Genomic DNA, 19,930 nt, shown 5'->3' on the forward strand with positions numbered 1-19,930 from the left:
TATGGCAACAAACCACAAAGTCTAAAAGGTTTAGGACATAAAAAAATCAGCTTGGATCATCTAACAGAATTCATTTCTTTACTCGAAGCGGTGATGTGCGACCCCACAATAACGAGTCTGTAGCACAGTATTATCTTAATTAAAGTGTTTTTTTTTTGTTTGTTTTTACTTAAATTATAGTTGTGAGATTTAGTCGTGATTACAAGGCAAATCTTTCTTATTTTGCTATTATTTCCTGATCTCTCCATGATGAGGTATAAAGCCATTACATCCGAACAATGATCACTGGTGTCGCCTTTAAAGAGAAGAACCAGAACCGAGAATCGCATCGTGTGCAAAGTGAATCATCCAGTAAGTCTGATGTCAGTAACGAGCTGTTGCTTCTGTTTAATGTGCCAGATGAAGCCAACACACGGATGAAGGCAGATCTTACCTGACACGGCCAGGAGCAGCAGCACGACCTGGAACATCCTGTAAACGTTAGATACACACAGCAACTTTTTTTAGACTCTTCTTTCTGGTCTACTTTGTTTATTCTGACTTTTTATGTCCCAACAATGTAACTTATCACTTGTTTCTTGATAATGGCCCCTCCTCACTGTACTTGTGTTGCTTACCTGAGGCTTCAGTGATGAAAAATGACAGCTGAGAAAGGAAGGGTGACCCGGTAATATAGCCCTGCCATGGTCATAAACCCCAATGTGATTACTGTGATTAAGATTATTGGTTAATCTGCGCCTCCAACAGTCGGAAGATTACTGATATTTCATGAACTTTGCCTCCACATCTCACCTGATAAAGGGTTGAACACAATGTTTGTGTACAGTAACTGCAGCTAATAAAGCGCAGGCTGTTAACCGCTGACAGTTTGCCTTTGCTTGCCTTTGTCTGAGTCTATGGAAATATGGAAAAGGTGAATGGCACTTGGTTTAATTGAGGGAAGCTCAATCAATATTTGTGAACGTGGTCAGAGAGTGGAGATTACAACAGATGTGAGCGTGACTCTGGAGGCCACTGAAGGTTGTTTTGGCAATAACAAACCCATCTCACAGGTCACTTAGATGTATACCTTTGTTGGACTTAAAGATATGTGGGTGGCTTTGGTTCCTTTATTGAAAATAAAACACACAGCGTACTTTGGGAGTTTTGAAACGAAGCCCTGAACTTAAATGATCACTTCCACTCTGCAATGCTAAAGATGAAGGAAGAGAGTCCTTCCCTGATTCTTTTTGATGAATGTGCTTATATCTCTGGCTCCACCTGCTACACATACATTAATAGAAACACTGCTGGTGGAGATACAAAAACATGAAATTATAGATTTTAATGAGGTAAAATTGTCATGCATGTGTTTCCGCACATTCAACCCACTCCTGACACGAGCTCATCTTCTAGCAAATCGTGTTCTGATTTTAAACAGTTCAAAAGTTCAAGGTTAGCGCTGATATCTGACGTATTTTTCTCTGTGAACCCTTTTGGCGGACAGATGACAGCAAAGGTCCAAAACGCTGGAAGCTTTGACTTTACTTGAGCAGCACTCACTTTTTAAGCACTTTAATGTGGCGAGGAGGCGTTTACATCACTGAGAAGTAGCAGTAATGTGCCGCGAACTCCGCTCTGTTGGCTGGGGCGGTCATTCAAAACGAGCGTGAATACTCTCACAAACTGATTGGCAAATTTACGCACGCACGTGGACAGGCACGGGGCGTTTTGGTTCGCGGCATCAAGTTAGCGAACGTCAGCTGACATGCAACAGGAAGATCTTTGGCTTTGCTTTCAAAATAAGAGCGAGATTAAATTAATTAAGTTAATAAAGCGAAGGTTAATCCACCGTTTGTGCTTACCTCTACCCATTCTATAATACGGAAGAGTATTAGGGCCAGGCATAAGAAAAAATATTTATATTTTGCCTGTCGAGAATGAAGTCGACATATGTCGAGAATAAAGTAATTAGATGATGGACCACTTTATTCTCGACATTTCGACTTTAATCTCGACAGGCAAAATATTATTATTTTTTTCTTATGCCTGGCCCTAATACTCTTCCTATAAAGAATACATTGAACGTGGGCTAATTTAGTGTGTAAATCCCTGAAGACGCAACGTTTAGTTTGTTAAAGCTTTTATTTTGGCGACCAAGCCGGAAGTTTTGCTACGTCAGCTTTGCTTTCTTTGTAGCGAATTAACAGTTGAGACCTCTCGCGACCGCTGATAGACAGTATTATCCTCGGCTGTGTAGTTGGGATTGATAGTATCGGCTTACATTTGGTTGTAAGTTGCCCTGTCGGTCCACTGTTCAATCAACTAGTTAATTAAGAATAGGGGTCACGAGCAGCTGTCGCATGTAACACGTTACGCAATGAAGGCGACAGTGACAGAGTGACTCCTCCAGGCTAAAACAAGCTAGCCCAGCTAGCCTGCTCGGTGTGCTCAGTCAAACAACTTCGGGGTTGAGGAGCAGGAGAGCAGCAGAAAGTCCCAGCCTCTCGTCTTCAAGTGGAGTGCATCTTCATATTTTTTCACTCTACTTTTTTATTAGCTTATTGTCTTTACGTGGAAATGGCGTTGGTAACCGCGTTAAGACGACTCGCTTTCGTTAGTTTACGAGGATATTCGCGGAGGACGGCGGCGGTGTCCTGGCTGACGGAGCAGAGGAGCTTTACCACGGGAACACAACCACTCAGGTATGTCATTTTACGGGGAAAATACAATAACACGGAGCTAAGAGTGAGCTCAACCCCAGTCCAGTCAACGGAGGAATAATTTAACATGACCTTTCTTATCAGCACTCTCCCTGTAGGAGTCCAGGTAAAACAGGACTGAGGAAGTGTTCCTCATGTCTCCTCACAGCTTCCTCCTTCAGGATCAGTTATGCATCTTTAGCTTAAATAACACTCATATAAAGCTTCAAACAATACTTACATATATATACTGTTTAATACAACTCAAAAGTTTGTTGGAAGTACTTTAGAAGTTTAAATTGAAAAGACTTCCCGAAAAAAGACAAATGTAAGTGGAGACAAACTTATCAGGTTCGTCTCTTATTTTATTTATCATAGTTCCTCTCAGAGGAGCTGGCATCTCATCTATCTCAAGGATAAAGTGCTCCATCTTCCCGTGCAGGTACAAGGCTTTGACCACAGCTGGACTCCCCAGGGCCAAACAGCTTGTGGAGTTACATAATGACCGCTGAATTGCGGCTCAGGTTGAAGGTTTTGGTTTTTCAAGCTGGCCTTAAACTGGTTGACACTGTTCATGTGTGTTTGCGTCAGACCGGCGTATCTGCCTCTGACCCTCTCTGTGTTTTTACCTTTTCATGAATCATGGCTTCTACTCAGAGTAAACTTTTTAAGGTTAGTCGGTGTGTTAAGAGGGCAAAGAATGGAGCTGATGTCTGCTGGATCTTTCTTTAAAGCGGATTACTTTGAGACTACCAGAAGGTCAGCGAGTTTGTGTCAGACCAGGGTTCACTCAGGTTTTCAAAGGGTGTCAAGGAAATTAACAAAGGAGATTACTTAACAAGATTAGTGTATTCTTGAATCTCAGTGTTTCCCACAGAATTTTTGGAAACTGTGGGGGGGGTGTAAATTCACGCGGCGTAAATTTGTGCGACTGCAGATTTTATTTTATTCGATTGATTTGCACACATTCATTCAAATATATATAAAAAATACACAATAAAACACAACAAATTAAAAACAAAAAAGGAATGTGTGCTGGAGATGTCAGAAACCCTTGTGGGCTTATAAGGAAACCTCATCTTGTCATTAAAACCCAATGATAACAATTTTAATAGAAAATATTTACAGGTTAAAACTAAACTTCATGAAAAATATGAATGGATCATATACAGTGAATACTTATGCCTTTTTGAGAAACTTGAAAAGGTTTTCCTTGATAACAAAGGGTGTGGGAAGTACACAATGAGTTCAGGAACACATCAGAAGTGGTTTGGTTTTGATATCTTTAAAAACAAGAGAGCTATTACAAAAATAAAAGTCTAAAATGGAATTAACTATGCACACTGAGTAAATGTTCTACCTAAAATGATTTTTCTGGAAACTAAAAGACTGTGAAAGCTTTATAGTGAGTTCACAAACCCATCCGAATTGGTTTGGTGTTCATTGGTTGAATATCCAGTGAGAACAAAAAAAGGCGTTGCACTTTTGCGACGGTCCCTAAGCGCTCCGGCTGCCGTAGTTCACTTAGAAGTATATTCGGCGCGGTTACTCTGATCTTTCGCCAGACTTGCTTACTTTGGTGAGTTGATAAAGCCTGTGGTATGTTAGTCTTAGTTTTCTGTAAATGTTAATACCATCCTGAGGCCAATTGGTGCGGTTTTCGTGACGCTATTACAATTACAAAGCCGGAAAATAGGCGAATATCGAATATAAAACCAACTTCACCCCGCTCCGCCTAGTCAGGACGGTTGAAACACATGCGGGACGGATGAAACACCTGGAAACTTGAACAGAACTTAAACAGAAACTATACTATTTTTTTTATGCAACATACCGGACAACATACTAGTGTACTCGTCATTGCTCAAATTTCACATTATTTCTCATAATATAAATAGGTCAAAAAAATGTTGTCAACGAAATCCCGATGATTACAGCTGACCTTTTTGCACGCGCACCCACTGATATATAACGTGTGTCAATCGCCCCGACAGCGACTAATAACACATAAACCTTTTTGCCACTAAACTTCAAAACTCTGACATTGCACACTTTAGGACATGCAGGGCCGGCCCAAGCCTTTATGGGGCCCTAAGCAAAATTTCATTAGGGGGGCCCCCCATATCAGATGTGTCATCATCCTATAGACTACACAATGCGTGTAACATATCCACTTTCATTACCATAATGCTTCATGCATAATGCCTTATGCTTCATTGCTTAAAACATACCAGTGTCATTCTGACTGGTTTTAATCTTACTTGTGGATTGAACTAAAACAAAAATGTACACTGGAGTGAACATGCGTGGCATATTAATTTCACCATTTGAAAGTAAAAATCAGCAGACAAGACACTGTATTTAAAAGTTTACCCGTTTAATTTCTTTTAAATTCACAACAAATGTGCAAAATGTGCAATTTCTCACAACTTAAATAAACCAAATGACATTGACATTGTCTAGTTGCATAATAATAGTTCAAATAAAAATAAATAAATAAAATGCTTAAAACAAATAGATAAGATAATGTCACAAAATCAATCGAGTTGTACAACAGAACAGCATTTTAACAAGTGCAATGAACAATGCTTTTCTGAAAACTATGTGTAGCATATACGCTAGTAAAATATGTATTGTATTAATAACGTATGGCTAGTATCAGAAGGTTAGATTCTACTCTAGGAGAGAGGAGACGGAGACTGGAGATGGGTTGCAAAATAAAAAGGTACCATGTATTGAGACAAAACAACATTAAACATTTAGAATAATTGCATAAATGAATGAAATGGCCATTCGGGATAGATAATCAGTTCACTAGACAAAACAAGATCCAACATATAGTTGCGAATGAAATAATGGTGTAAATGTTCAACAACATGTGGCTGTGGCGTGAAACCACATGCCAAAAAGTCCAGCCTTTGCACAGCTCTGAATGAGCAAAACTGTTCATACAAGCCCCAAAATCAAGGGAAGGGTTCGTGAGGGAAGTGTGTGTTTGTGTGTTGGGGCTGTAGAACGGAGTGTAAGGTGTGAGAGGGGACAAGTTTGCTGCAAGAGCCTCCTACCAGCCCATGGAGGTAGGTGCAAGTCGGTTGAGCTCAGAGGCTAGTTCAGGTTTCGTTTAGCTCGCCATCAGGGACCTGGTCTGTATAATAGAAACAGGACCACTCAATACAAATAGTCTGTCTATATATAAATTACAATAATAAATAACTTGTAATCTATCATAATCAATCCATGTGTACACAAAATAAAGTTAGTCAATATACAAGTCATAATGTAATAAATAATTTGTATAAATTACTATTGCACATAAGATTCTGCATTAAATTAAGACATTGTCTAAATGCTTAATAAAATAATTTACATTCAATTAGAAAGTGCATAGTGCTAATACACATTCAATACATTTAAAAGTTTGATAGCAGACAGCATCTAAAGTGCTAATGCTTGGAAACAGTCAATATGACACAATGTTAAGGCTAAAAATGCCACGATGTACCTAGAAATAGTTAAACAGTATTAAATCGATGTATTGTCCAAATCAACATGATCGGGATTAAGTTTAGATCATAATAAGTGCAAAACAAGTGTAGAAAGTTGGCATAAGTGTTAACAATGCTAACCGGACCCATTAAAACACAGGGAGCGGCTAATGCTAAACTAAGATGCAAACAAATGCAAAGCTTACCAATTCCATGCGTTTTGTTAAACCAACACTCCTATATAGCACTTTGGGACATGGTAACTCGGCTCCTACGATTAGGTAATGCATAGTATAAGAGATCAGTGCTCAATAAAGGCGAAGAACAAAGTAAAACAAGTTAATAGCCGTACCTGCAGCAAACGAATCAAGGCTTCTCTCGTATTTCCCGGCACTTCCTGACTGACGGTAATATAGCCAGCTAATTGGCTGGCTACGGTCACGTGACCGGTACGCAGAGCACGGGGGAAAACAAAGATTGTGTAGACAGGATGAATCACTCGGTTGAAAAATATAGGTCACTGAAAAGTCAGATACAGATGGCGTTCTTCATCGCGGTCGGTGCTCACCCTGTAGGGAGTCCTCTCGGGGGGCCCCCATGAAAGTTTGGGGGCCCCAAGCCACCGCATAGTTTGCTTATGCCTCGGGCCGGCCCTGAGGACATGTTTAATTACTAATTCACCTGTTGTATAGTCATATTGGTTGGTTTTCGAGGAAATCGCTGTGTTTCAAAAAAAAAAAAAAACGCTGTGTTTCAAACGATTGGGATTCGGAAACTATGGCGGCGAAAAGGAAGCTATGGCGGGCCGCCATAGTTTCCTCAATGTATGGGAAACACTGAATCCACTTTGTGATAAGGGCATTAATTTACTGATGTGCTGTTTCTTTGGTCTGTTTACATTCACAGGCCAGATTAAGCAACAGTAACACAACTTTGTGTAAGAGTCTCTGTGTCCTTTGACGTGCTGTTAAAAATAACCGACCGGCCCTATTAGGTTTTCATGGGAAAAGTTCATCAATCAGACGTAAAATCAGCTACAGAGTGAGTGAAAGTATAATAATGTGGCAGTCGAACAGGTTGCTGCTGTTCTTAACAGCAGAAATGGGACTAAAACTTGCTTATAATAAGAGAATTAAGGCCGTTTATAGGTAGTCTTATAAAATATGGCATCGGTTTTTCAGTGTTCTGGGTTGGATTAGCGTATAAAAAGAAGCAAGGTTACGGGAAAGAATAAAGATCCGGATTTATTAAAAAGAAGTAAACGACATTAGCAGAGATCTGTTGGAGTTTAGTGTTGAAACATTACAAAAACTCCTTTGCCAATTATTTACTTCAATGCTTTGTTTAATCCACACAAATATGTTCAGCTCTGTTTTTACCGTCACCAAAGGAGCAGAACGGGAGAAAAAGACCAATAAAATGTCTGAAGTTTGGGAGCTGACCAGAAAAAACCACTGTTGATTGTGTTTGTTGTAAAAGACTCAACAGAAAGCTTCAGGTTACACTTGTGGTCCAGAGTCAGGGTTCATGTTGGCGTTGTAATCTAAATCGGTATGTTTGGTAGCTCAGGTGGACGTTAGCTGAGGCTAAAGTGACTTTTTCCATTCCTCCTGTTTTAAAGCAACGTGTGTTGATCGTGTTGGAGAAATTGGGCCTAAATTGTTGAGTTTGCATGTTCTCTCCGGGTACTCCAGCTTCCTCCCACTGTCCAAAAACATGCATGTTAGGTTAAGTGGTGACTTTAAAATTGTCCTTAGTTTGTGTGTGTGTGTGTGTTTTTGTTTCTTCCGTTTGTATCTGTGTGTCCCTGTGATGGACTTGGCGACCTGTCGCCCGATGACCGCTGGGACCTATCCCCTCCAGCCCCCCCGCAACCAGACTTTTGGATGGATGTTAGTTACTTGATGTGCTTCTGGACATATCTCCTCCCATTCGTTTTGCTATGACAGCGCCCATTTGTCTTTAATCTGAAGAGTTTCGCAAGAAATACTACAAATATTTTGTAAAAACGGCCGATGATTTCCACAATCAATTTGTAATTTTATGAAGAATTCTTCAATCGGGCTGGATTTTTTTCGAGGATTTTTGACCACTCTCTATGCCTCTGAAAGGTATCTGCATCTGAAAAAGTGTGTTGGGGAGTGTTTGGGAATTCCTCTCATAAATATTGAAATGATTTGAAATCCCCACCTGAGAAGTTAGTAGCCCATATATTTGAGTCTGAGCTCCGACCACTTTTTAAAGTCCGTCTGAGCGAGGACAAAACCATTGATAGAACCGATGTTAGTTAATGCTGAGATTGCTTTAGGCAACCGTAAGTTAGTTTTATTTTTCTAGTCTAAGTTTTACGTTTTAACTTGTTATTTCAGGTCTGACCCAAACAAACACGGAGAAGCTTTATTAGGAATTCAGTTTCATTTAAAAAATAAAAAAAAGCAGCACAGACAGGATTCATCTTTATCATTTTACTGATTTTATTCATTTAAGTATTTTTATTTTCCAAACACTCAGTAAAACGGTGGAAGAATCGACAGAATAAACGATCACCTCAATAATTGTTTCATTCAAACATGTTAAACCCATATTTTAGTTATATAGATGCTTCTTACGTCAGTTTCCTTGGATCAGAAGTTAAATTGAGCTCCTACTTTCACACATTTATACTAGCTGTAATTCGGATGTCAGTGCAGGAGAGCAGCTGAGTTATTTAAGATTTTCATCCAAAGTGAAAAATGTCAGTGAGGCGTTCACTGTCCTGCTCAGGGAAACGTAAACATGGGAACTGAAAGACGACCGGTTCAGGTTCATCAGAAGTTTGGAAGAGCTGCAGGTTTATTATCTGCAGAATAAACTTCTGAATCGGCTCATATCGCTCTCAGATTACAAGTTTAATTAAACAAAACTCTTTTTTTCTGATTTTTGTTTCCTCAAAATGAAAAAATAAAGAAAACAAACTTTTGTTTCAGATTGTTTCTTTTTTTTATTTCTTTATTCACTTGTTCAATTATTTTTCTGATTTTTCTGTATTTTGATTTTTTTTTTTCTTTTTTTCAAATTCTTTTCTTTTTCTTTCATTATTTATTATTTTATTTGCTTGTTTCATTTTTATTTTCTATCTTTATGTATGTATCTGAATAATTGGACTAAACATCCAAAGCTGTGTTGAATTTAATTATTATTTGTTAATAAATAAGGATAATCTGTCATATCTCTTTAATCTAGCGAATCAAACCAGTTTTTGCTGTTAAAGCAGCACCAGTGAGCCATGAGCTGCTTTAACCTTTGATGGAACATTTTTTTTTTTAATTTAAGTTGGTATTTATCACAGAAAATAGCCCGTTTGAGCAAATTAAACCTAATATAATGTTGATTTGGTCCACGTCTTCTTCTTCCTGCTTCTGAAGAGTGCAGACGTGTCTCTGCTTCCTCCTGCTGCTTATTGCTTTATTTGCTTTTAAATCATTCTACTTCTTTCCACAAGTCTTGGATATAATTTTATTCTTTTATTCTTTTTCTTTTAATTGTATATTTGTAAACGGTATTAGCCCTCCTGTTTACAAAGAGAATCGGACAGAACAATGTCTCCTAACCCTGCCGCATCAGTGAGCTGCACACAGTGTGAGCTACTCTTTGCGAAGGTAGCACAGCTCGAGAAGAGGATTGAAACGCTGCAAGACATTCGTAACAACGAGGAATTTATTGACTCTATTATAGCTCCTGTGCAGGCTGTGGAGCCTTCATGTGCCAAAGGACTAACTCAGATATTTCTACACGGGATCACAGCTGATGTGGAATCTCACACTGCAGCTCTGGCTGACACACTTCCCTGGATCTGTCCAAATGACACTGGAATATGTGGTCAAGCTTCCAAACCGGACGGTCCGACTGATATCTCCCACTGGAACAGTGTTGGTGCCAAACCCAAATCATCAACCCCAGCCAGGATCTGGTCTCATGTTGTCCGTCGCAGAGGTAAATCCAGCACGAAAGCTAAATCTCCAGCACTCACTCCGCCACCTGAAGTTCTATTGCATAATAGATACGATCCGTTGACTCAAAATAGAGTGTGTGATGATGAATGTAACCCAAACATGAAGACAAACAAGAGAAATGGCCCCAAACCTCAGCCAAGGGCTAACCAGATCACCAGGAGAAGCCCAAATCCCACAACCAAGGTGAGGACTACAGAAGCGATCCACACCTCCACACAGAAAGGAATAGAGACCATTCTAATTGGGGACTCTATAACACAGCATGTCAGAATGGCAAAGACGGAAAATATAACTTTTTCTGATACATCAGTCAGGGAACTGATAGATATTTTGCCGACCATTCTGTCTACTCATCCAGATGGCACGAGGATCATTGTCCACACAGGGTCTTTTGATATTCTGAGAAGGAAGACTGGCTCTGAGATCCTGAAGAAGGATTTTTCTCTGCTGTTTGAGAGACTGTGTCACTATGGAGCACACCGGGTCTCCATTTCTGGCCCCATTCCTACTGTGGGTAAAGGAATTGAACTTTTCAGCAGACTTCTTGGCCTGAACACATGGTTGTCAAATGCATGCATCGCCCATGGGATTAAGTTCATTGATAACTTTAATATCTTTTGGAACTGTAAGGAGCGTTTCAGAGCTGATGGCGTGCATCCCAATCGAACTGGATGTCGATTACTTGGTGCACACTTACGTCATGCTGTTGGGACGGCAAACCCAAACATGACTGTACAGATTAGACTGAAGGACACAGCAGCGAGGCAAACAACCCCCAGCCCTCCCCCCTCACCAGACCCTTTACTCCACATCACCCAAGGTCTCAAAAGGATGTCTCTATCCCAGCCAGGACTCCAGCGACCACCATCAACCGAGAAACGCAGGGCACCCCCTCCTCCTCTTACATCATCTGTCCTGGCAGAGCAGGACACGAGGGGATGTGCAGGGTGTTCAAGGAGCAGCACAACACCCAGAGTTCAAAACAAAGATAGCACTGTTCAAACCAAAGATACCATGCCATGATGTGTTCAGGGTCCCTGCTATAGAAGTCCGACTTCTGACAGCTGTTCTGAGAACAAGCTGGGGTCCAATAGGATTCCTGTATTAGTTAGTAAAAGAAGGAATCGAAAACAGTCAACCTGCTGGGTGAATTTATCTAATCTGTTATCGGTACCACGTACAACTCAGAATACAACAGAGACCAGTGTAAACTCCACTAAGCTAGCCTTACTTAATATTAGATCTCTGTCCAATAAGTCACTGTTAGTTAATGACTTCATCATTTCACACAATTTAGATTTTCTTTTTCTGACAGAAACATGGTTAACAGAGAGCACAAGTGCTACTGTTCTTAATGAAGCAGCTCCCCCAAACTTTAGTTTTATGGATAAATGCCGAAATGGGAGGAAAGGTGGGGGTGAAGCTGCCTTATTTAAAGATACATTCCAGTGTAAAGATATCTCATTTGGTGAATTCACTTCTTTTGAATATCTTAGTTTTATTTTAAAGGGTGTTTCTAAACTGTGCTACACTCAAACTGTGGGTCGCGGCCGCAAACTTGTAGAATATTATGTAAATACAATAAATAGCTGTATATATCTCCAATGAAATATTTTAATGAGCAAAATACGGAGCCTTTCCTGCAATCTGACCGTGGAACTCTACCCGTGCTCGTGTGTAAAGGGCTCATATTTCGCAACATTGTTGCAAGCTTTAATTATATTAGAACGTTGTTTAAGTTCCTGTTGTTACATTGTGTTTAATCGTGTCCTGAACACACAGTTTAGGTCAGTGGCGGCTTTTTCGCCCTCGTTATGGTCAACGCAAACACCCATACCATTCCAAAAAAAAGTATGCAGCCTCATCAACTGGTAAAATATTGCATTTTATTAAAGCACTAAAAAATCATGGCAACAAGGGTAGCCTATACATTAGGCCTACTGAACTCGTGTGTGATGTGTCCCACGTCAGCTCACACAGCATCAGTCGAAAGTAATCACTAACAGAACTAATTAAGAATTAACTACATGCTGCGCGGTGGTAGCTGCAATAACAGCATCGTCGAAAATAACTAAAAAAAAAATAATTATGCGTACATTACTGCTCGGCGGCAGCTGGCTTAACAGCATTTAAAAAAAATTAGGCTATATAGAGAACAGAATGTTGCTGGGCTGAACTTATTGGCCACACCTCCATCGAGGGTCTCTGTGGATGACGAGCACAGACAGACAGACAGTGGACATTAAACCAGAGGTGCCATAATATCATAAACCACGTCTTTTTCTCAGCCTCCTCATGGAATGAGCCTACACGCAGGAGCAGGACTCGCGTGCGTGTGGGACGTGGGTCCAATGTCACCAATATAGAAAAGAATATGTTTATCGATGCATTTGTAATGGATGCAACCTAGCAGAGAACAGTCGAGTCTAAGCATCGGCTACATAAGTAAACCGCGCTGTCTCGCATTACGGAGTAGCTGCAGATGTCAATAGCAACTTTGTAACGGTAGACTGGAGCAGTGGCTCAGTTGGTAAGAGACGTGCTTCCGTTGCTTGAGTCGGAACGTTTGTGTTTTGAGACGCGTGTTCAAATCCCGATCGGAGGAGACTGTACAATAGGTTTTCATGAAATATATTTTTGTTAGCTCCCCACCATCTCGCAATGCACCCCTAGTTCCCACGGCTGTGCTGGACATGTTTGGTTTGTGGCAACATGTAACAGAACCTACCCACCTTCTAAAGGGGTTGATATTTCTTCTGTTGTGGTTATTGATTTGGCCTTGTCTGACCATTTTTGTATTTTATTTGATTTACATATTACTCAAAATGTTCAAACAACCAGCTTCTCAGTTAAGAAGAAGTACATTAATGAGAACACAAGTGGTCAGTTTAGGGAGGCCATAGCTATGTTACCAACAATGAGCGCAGAGTCGGTTGAAGGAATGTTGGATCATTTTAACTTGAAAATTTTTAATGTAATGGAAGCTGTTGCACCGATAAGAATCAAGAGCACCTTGATCAAACAGAAAACTCCATGGAGAAACACCTGAAAAGAGAATGCAGGAAAGCTGAACGTAAATGGAGAAAACAAAGCTTCAGATTCACTATGAGCTGTACAAAGAAAGCCTGCATAGTTATAACAATGAGCTGTGCCACGCCAGACAGCTGCATTTATCTGAAATCATTAATAAGAATGTCAACAATCATCGAACTCTGTTTGCTATGGTTGAAAAACTCACAAATCCTCCTAAACAGTCAAACCCAGACCTCCTCTCCACTGAGAAATGCAACGAATTTGCCAACTTTTTTAGCCAAAAAATCAAAACAATTAGACAAAACATTCACGCAACACAAAACAAGAAAACTAATCTGTGTCTAAAACCTAGAAATAACTCTGACGTTATGTCACAATTTAATATTGTAGATTTAAAAATCCTAGAGGAAACAGTTCGGCATCTGAAATCAACCACTTGCACTCTGGACATAATACCATCCGACTTTTTAAAAACTGTTTTTACCTCAGCAGAAAGCGATCTCCTACAAATAGTTAACAGCTCACTGACATCAGGCATTTTTCCCAAGTCACTAAAGACAGCTGCCATTAAGCCACTCCTAAAGAAGAGAACTCTAGATGCCTCTATGATGAACAACTACAGACCTGTCTCTAACCTCTCTTTTATATCCAAGATTATTGAGAAAGTTGTATTTAACCAGCTCAACGACTTTCTGAATGAAAGTGGAAGTCTTGATAAGTTTCAATCAGGCTTCAGACGTCATCACAGCACTGAAACAGCTCTGGTCAAAGTGTTAAACGACATTAGGTTGAATACTGATTCTGGTAATGTTTCAGTCCTGGTTCTGTTGGACCTCAGCGCTGCGTTTGATACTGTAGATCACAGAATCCTGTTGCACAGGCTGGAAAACTGGGTTGGACTTTCTGGAGCGGTCCTTAACTGGTTCAGGTCCTACTTAGAAGGCCGGAGTTATTTTGTTACTGTTGGCAGCTATGAATCTGAGCGAGTGGCCATGGCTTGTGGAGTCCCCCAGGGGTCAATTCTTGGCCCTCTTCTGTTTAACTTATATATGCTCCCTTTGGGTCAGATATTGCAGAACTTTAACATTAATTATCACAGTAATGCAGATGATACACAACTTTATGTGTCTCTGTCACCGGACGACTGCAGCCCAGCTGACGTACTGTGTCAGTGTCTGGAGGAAATAAACACCTGGATGAGAGAGAATGTTCTACTATTAAATTAAGACAAAACTGAGATCATTCTGTTTGGGAGCAAAGAGAAGAGGGTCAGCGTTGGTAAATATCTTGGGACTCGGGACCTTACAATCACTGACCAAGTTCGTAACCTCTGAGTGTTGATAGACTCAGATCTGACTTTCAGCAGCCACATCAAAGCTGTCACCAAGGCAGCTTTTTACCATCTCAGAAACATCAACAGATTTAAAGGTTTGCTCTCCCAAAAAGACCAGGAGAAACTCATCCATGCATTCATCTCCAGTAGACTCGATTACTGTAACGCTCTTTTAACTGGACTTCCCAAAAAGAGCATTAAACATCTGCAGCTCATCCAGAACGCTGCTGCTAGAGTTTTAACCCGGACTAAGAGATCTGAACACATCATAGCTGCTTTAAAATCTTTACTCTGGCTTCCAGTCAGTCACAGAATAGATTTTAAAAGCCTGCTGATGGTTTACAAATCCCAGAATGGTTTAGACCCAAAATAAATCTGTGATATGTTCAGAGAATATAAAGCCAGCAGAGCTCTTAGATCCAAGGACTCAGGTCAGCTGGTCCAGTCCAGAGTCCAGACTAAACATGGAGAAGCAGCATTTAGCTGTTATGCTGCAAACAAGTGGAACAAACTGCCAGTGGAGATTAAACTTTCACCAAATGTAGACATTTTTAAATCCAGGTTAAAGACATTTCTGTTCTCATGTGTCTATGCATGAAATATCTTTTAACTTATCTAGACTGTTGCTTGTTTTTAAATTCATTTAAATTATTTTTATTTGTTTCTCTTTATATTCTTTTATGTATTTTTAATGCTTCTTACACTCCCTGCTGCAATGCTTTTATTTTATGTAAAGCACTTTGAACTGTTTGTACATGAAATGTGCTATACAAATAAATTTGATTTGATTCTTCATGGGCCGGTGTCTGAGCTAAATGCTGCTTTGAGTTTGAATTTAAAGGTTAAAATTATAAAGAGCAGCTGCGTTGGACAGAGCTGAAATAGACAAGACTTTCCATCATTTAGAGAAGAAGAAAAACAGAAGTTTAGAATGACATCGTCGTTGGTTTTATTACTAGAGGAAATAGAAACTACAACTGTGACTGATCATTCAGGCTGTGAAAGTCCACATTGAAAGGAGCATTGACAGCACAGGTGTGACGACCCGTCCAATTCAAGTCGTCCGTTTCCGATCCAAAGAGCAGCTGAAGATGTCTTTCCTGTGATCTGACTGTGAGCAGCCAGCGTCATCGCTCCCTAGTGGTCACAGCTCATCATTAGAGCCACTCAGGGCTCCGTTTCTGTGGTCATTACTTCAGGTTTTTATCCGTTAAACTGCGTGTTTGTGTGTTTCAGGTCAGACAATAAGGTGACGGTTAACTTCGTTAACCGAGATGGGGAGAAGATCGCAGTGAAGGGCGCACCTGGAGACTCGCTGTTAGACGTGGTCATCAACGAAGACCTCGACTTTGACGGCTTTGGTATGTGAACGCGAGCAGCACAGGTCTGGACCTGCTCTGTGTGTGGCTGAACTGAACGTGAAAGTGTTTGTGTGTGTGTGTGTGTGTGTGTGTGTGTGCGATGCAGGAGCGTGTGAGGGAACGCTGGCGTGCTCCACGTGCCATCTCATCTTCGATGAGGACGTGTACAAGAAGCTGGGGCCAGTCACGGACGAGGAGATGGACATGCTGGACTTGGCCTACGGCCTCACGGACACGTAAGGGACCGCACACACATTAACGGATAAAACCGGACCTTCTAAGCAGCTCTTTGTTGGGGTTTGGAAACTTTATGTAGATTTACATGATGACAAACAACCAGATTAACTCATCTTTTATCAGAACCCTGAACTTTATCCATGTGGGTGGGAAGAACAGGAGGAATAACCTCATGAACAGATGAGGATAGATGTGAGGAGTTACAAACAAACCTCTTATTTCTGATATATATGCTCCCTCTTTTGCACAGTTTGAGCCCCTTTTAGGACTTGTCATCTCACTGCTCTGCAGATGATGTTCAGTTGCATGTATTTTAAGCCCCAAGATGTTTCTAAGACACAGATCCAGCATAGATTCTGGATTTTTCTCCAACTTAATGAAGACAAAACAGAAGATTTCTGTCTCAGGTGATGGAAACTCTTATTCTTCTCCCTTATTTCTTCTATCAGGAACCTTTGGGGTAACTTTCCACTTTCCAGAGAACTTTTATATCCTTTAGGTCCCTGAGGTCATGTGATCAGGGCCTGCTGGCTGCACATCGCAGGCTGAAGATTAAAGGAGGCGGAGCTTGTTGGCTTCTTAAAGGGACACTATGTAATAAATTAAGTCATTTATTAGCTCAAATCAACATATTCATTCATAAGTTAGTCCTCATTGGTGTAAAATGATCTCTGTCAAAAATCTCCCTTATCCTCCTGAGTGAAGAATAACTTGTCTGTATCTACATAGAGCAGGTAAGCTCTATGGAGGCTGCCATGTCCTTCCGGTCTATGAAAAATGACGAAGTGCCGAGAGGGACATAAAGCACTTCGAATCGCGATTTCCCCACCAGGCCTACAAGCAGAAATGACGTCATTGTGACGTCATTTCCGCCAAATGGCTTATTACAGCCGCTAATGCTAAATAGATTTTATTCCTTGGCACATATGTCTTTGTGTTCATTAGCTTTCTTTTTGTAAGTGCATCATCTTCTTCTTTTTATTATTATTCCTATGCTCCCCCTGGATATCTTCTTTTTGGCGTTATGCTCACATTTGTAAACTGTTATTTTGTTGATTTACTAATAAAGTTTAAAAAAAAAAAAAAAAAGCCAAATAGATTTTATCTCGTAAATGATCCCACTAATAATGCATTGATTGTTACCAAACTTCTGCCGTAGTACACAATAGGCTCTTAACTCACAAAACGAGGCATTAGAAAGTTTGTAAGTTTACCGGGAGTTTATTTACCGCTGCTAATGCTCCTATTGCTAACGCAGGCTAATGCTAACGCTGCGTCGACGTCACTTCCGGTAACTCCCGGAATATGACTAATTGCATTGCTTGCACACCAAAGGAGATGTTATGTTATCTGACATGTTATCTGTCATCTGTATTTATAGTGTTGTTGTATGTGTGTTATATAATCCTTTGTACTGTGTGTCTTGATTTCTTTTTGTTTGTATGGACCTTGAGTCTGAAGCTATAGCTTCTTGAATCTTGACACATTCCGCTTGCCGTAGTTCAAGAAGTTGCAGCGCACATTTGAAAACGTGAGGCGCTAGAGAGCAAATTCATTCAACTTTGCAAAATAAAATTGCACCACTAGATGGGGGAAGAAATTACATAGTGTCCCTTTAAGGGCTCAGAAACAGTTTGCACCAGATGTGTTCAAATGAAGTTTATTATTAAAGTTTTGGTAGATTGTGAATCTCTATCCTGATCCTCTGGTTCACAAGTCAGATGATTTCCCAAAGTTACAAATGTCTGCGCCGTTTGTTCAAAGCTGTCCCAGAGGGGTGTGAAAAGATAGCTCTGAGCTGTCCATGTGCCGCCACGCTGTCGTTTGGGGTCTTCGTTAGCTTCATTTAGTCGACAGATCGCTCTTTAAAGTACGATCAAGCGTCAAGACTTTGCTCTGAACTACATTTAAAGGGGAACTCCGGGGCATTTGAAGCGCAATCCCATTGCTAGAGGTTGTCGAATACTGACAGTAGGTTACAGACTGGTGCAAATCGGCGCTCCCTGTGAAGCGATTGCACTGTTTGCGCAGCCTGTCATGCTAGCCAAATACGTGGTGGCCAAGGGGCAATCAATACATGCCCAGTAATATTGTTGTAATGTTTGAAATACTTGAACGCAGTTTTTCTAGAGAAGATAATTGCTTTGTATATGGGAGTATCGTCCATTGACTGTTTTGGGCTTTCACATGCGCGCGCATACCGACAACCGGTAAGTGACATGCTGTTTATAAAGTTGTTTTGTAACGTCCCCATGCCAGTAATGTGAGAACCATGCATATGGTTTTGATGGTAAGGCTTGTGACTTTATTGTCGGATGGTTTATAAAGTGGTGTGACGTTTCTGCAGTGTGCAAGTTGTTGTTTTACGTGGAAGGTTTATTATTTGCCCCTTGGCCACCACGTATTTGGCTAGCATGGTAGGCTGCGCAAACAGTGCAATCGCCGCACAGGGAGCGCCGATTTGCACCAGTCTGTGTCCTACTGTCAGTATTTGACAACCTCTAGCAATGGGATTGCACTTCAAATGCCCCGGAGTTCCCCTTTAATCATGAGGAACCCTCATTTCTGTCCAAACGTTAACGTCTGTGGTAACAGAACAGTTATTTAATGAGTGTATTTTTCTGTTTTGGCAACTTTATGAAGCAGGTAAAACGGGTCTGTAGATGCTAATTGCTAATGCTAATAGATGCTAAATTGATTTGTCATTTCACTTGAAGTTATTTGGTTTGGTCCTCTGATGCTCTTAAATCCCCTTTTGACCTCGGTTCTCTGGAGTCCTGTATAAAAAGCTCTCTTTACAGATTCAGGAGCGATTACAGACAGTTTGTTTTAAATTTAACAAGTGAATCGGCTCCTCAGAAAAGCTTCTTTTACTGTGGGCAGGCAGCAAAGCTCTGACACCAGACTGTGAAAAGCTGATTCCTGCTTTTAGTCGGGCTTCGCTTTCACTCCTTTTCCCTCAGGTCTGCTGGTCCCCTGAGGGATCGGGCCCAAACTGTGCATCAAGTTTCCTTTAGATGTTCGTCGGGCTCCCTTTAAAACTCACATTTGTTTTCACTTATTTTTCCTGTCTGTGTTTCCTGTAAATATAAAGGTTTTGGGTCTTTCTCCCCGCCCCAGATCCCGTCTCGGTTGCCAGATCTGCCTGACCAAGTCTCTGGAGGGCATGGTCGCCAGGGTCCCGGAGAGCGTCGCCGACATCCGGCAAAGCAAAGACGGCTCCTCTTGAGCCGGAGCCCGGCGGCTCAGAAACATGGATGTAGACAGTGTGGGTGTGCCCGGTCAGACGTGTGCACGGTGGTAGGTGGAAATCTGCCGGTGCTGCTGTGGGCTCCCACTGAACTGTCCTCCTTTTTTTTTTTATAAAAGCAAGACTTTACTGTTAGCAGCGGTTTACAAAGCCTTGTCACCATAGTGTAGAATCATAAAGTATTTATGAGTTATAAACTGCTGTCTAGCTATGATAAACTAATGATTTCATATAATCTTGTGTTTGAATCACTGTCAAAATGTCACGATTGATGTATTAAGCCTTGATTCAACCAGCAGATGGATCCCTTGTCTGACTGTCATTTACTCATATCTGCTGCTTAAAGCAGCAACCAGGCCTTAAAGATTAGTCTGATCCTAAATGTCCCCCAATATATATTTTTATTTAACAAAACATGTATTCGAATCCTCCATGTAACCGTTTTATCATGTGATTGTACATAGCTGCAGCACACCTGTGTATAGAGTAAGAAATAAAGTAAAAATTTCACCTTTCTAATGGCGTTTAGACAGTAAATGTGTCACAACTTAAGGTTTC

General features: G+C 40.8%; 1 protein-coding gene across 1 annotated transcript; it reads left to right on the top strand.

Moving 5' to 3' along the window:
• Positions 1-2,164: 2,164 nt before the first annotated feature.
• On the top strand, positions 2,165-19,891 carry LOC142391774 (adrenodoxin-like). The gene is made up of 4 exons (XM_075477834.1): positions 2,165-2,684; positions 15,761-15,885; positions 15,992-16,121; positions 19,243-19,891. Exons 1-4 carry the CDS (start codon positions 2,560-2,562, stop codon positions 19,349-19,351), a joined length of 489 nt encoding a protein of 162 aa, XP_075333949.1. The 5' UTR covers positions 2,165-2,559; the 3' UTR covers positions 19,352-19,891.
• The last annotated feature ends 39 nt before the right edge of the window (positions 19,892-19,930 follow it).

This window comes from Odontesthes bonariensis, chromosome 11, assembly GCF_027942865.1.
Source record: "Odontesthes bonariensis isolate fOdoBon6 chromosome 11, fOdoBon6.hap1, whole genome shotgun sequence".
Lineage (NCBI taxonomy): Eukaryota > Metazoa > Chordata > Actinopteri > Atheriniformes > Atherinopsidae > Odontesthes > Odontesthes bonariensis.

What these genes read in the sequence shown, in the direction of transcription:
- LOC142391774 (XM_075477834.1), top strand. Translation starts at nt 2,560, where the DNA reads ATGGCGTTGGTAACCGCGTTAAGACGACTCGCTTTCGTTAGTTTACGA. An exon ending in ACGGGAACACAACCACTCAG is followed by an intron (nt 2,685 to 15,760) that starts GTATGTCATTTT and finishes TGTGTGTTTCAG; the next exon opens with GTCAGACAATAAGGTGACGG. An exon ending in GCCTACGGCCTCACGGACAC is followed by an intron (nt 16,122 to 19,242) that starts GTAAGGGACCGC and finishes TCCCCGCCCCAG; the next exon opens with ATCCCGTCTCGGTTGCCAGA.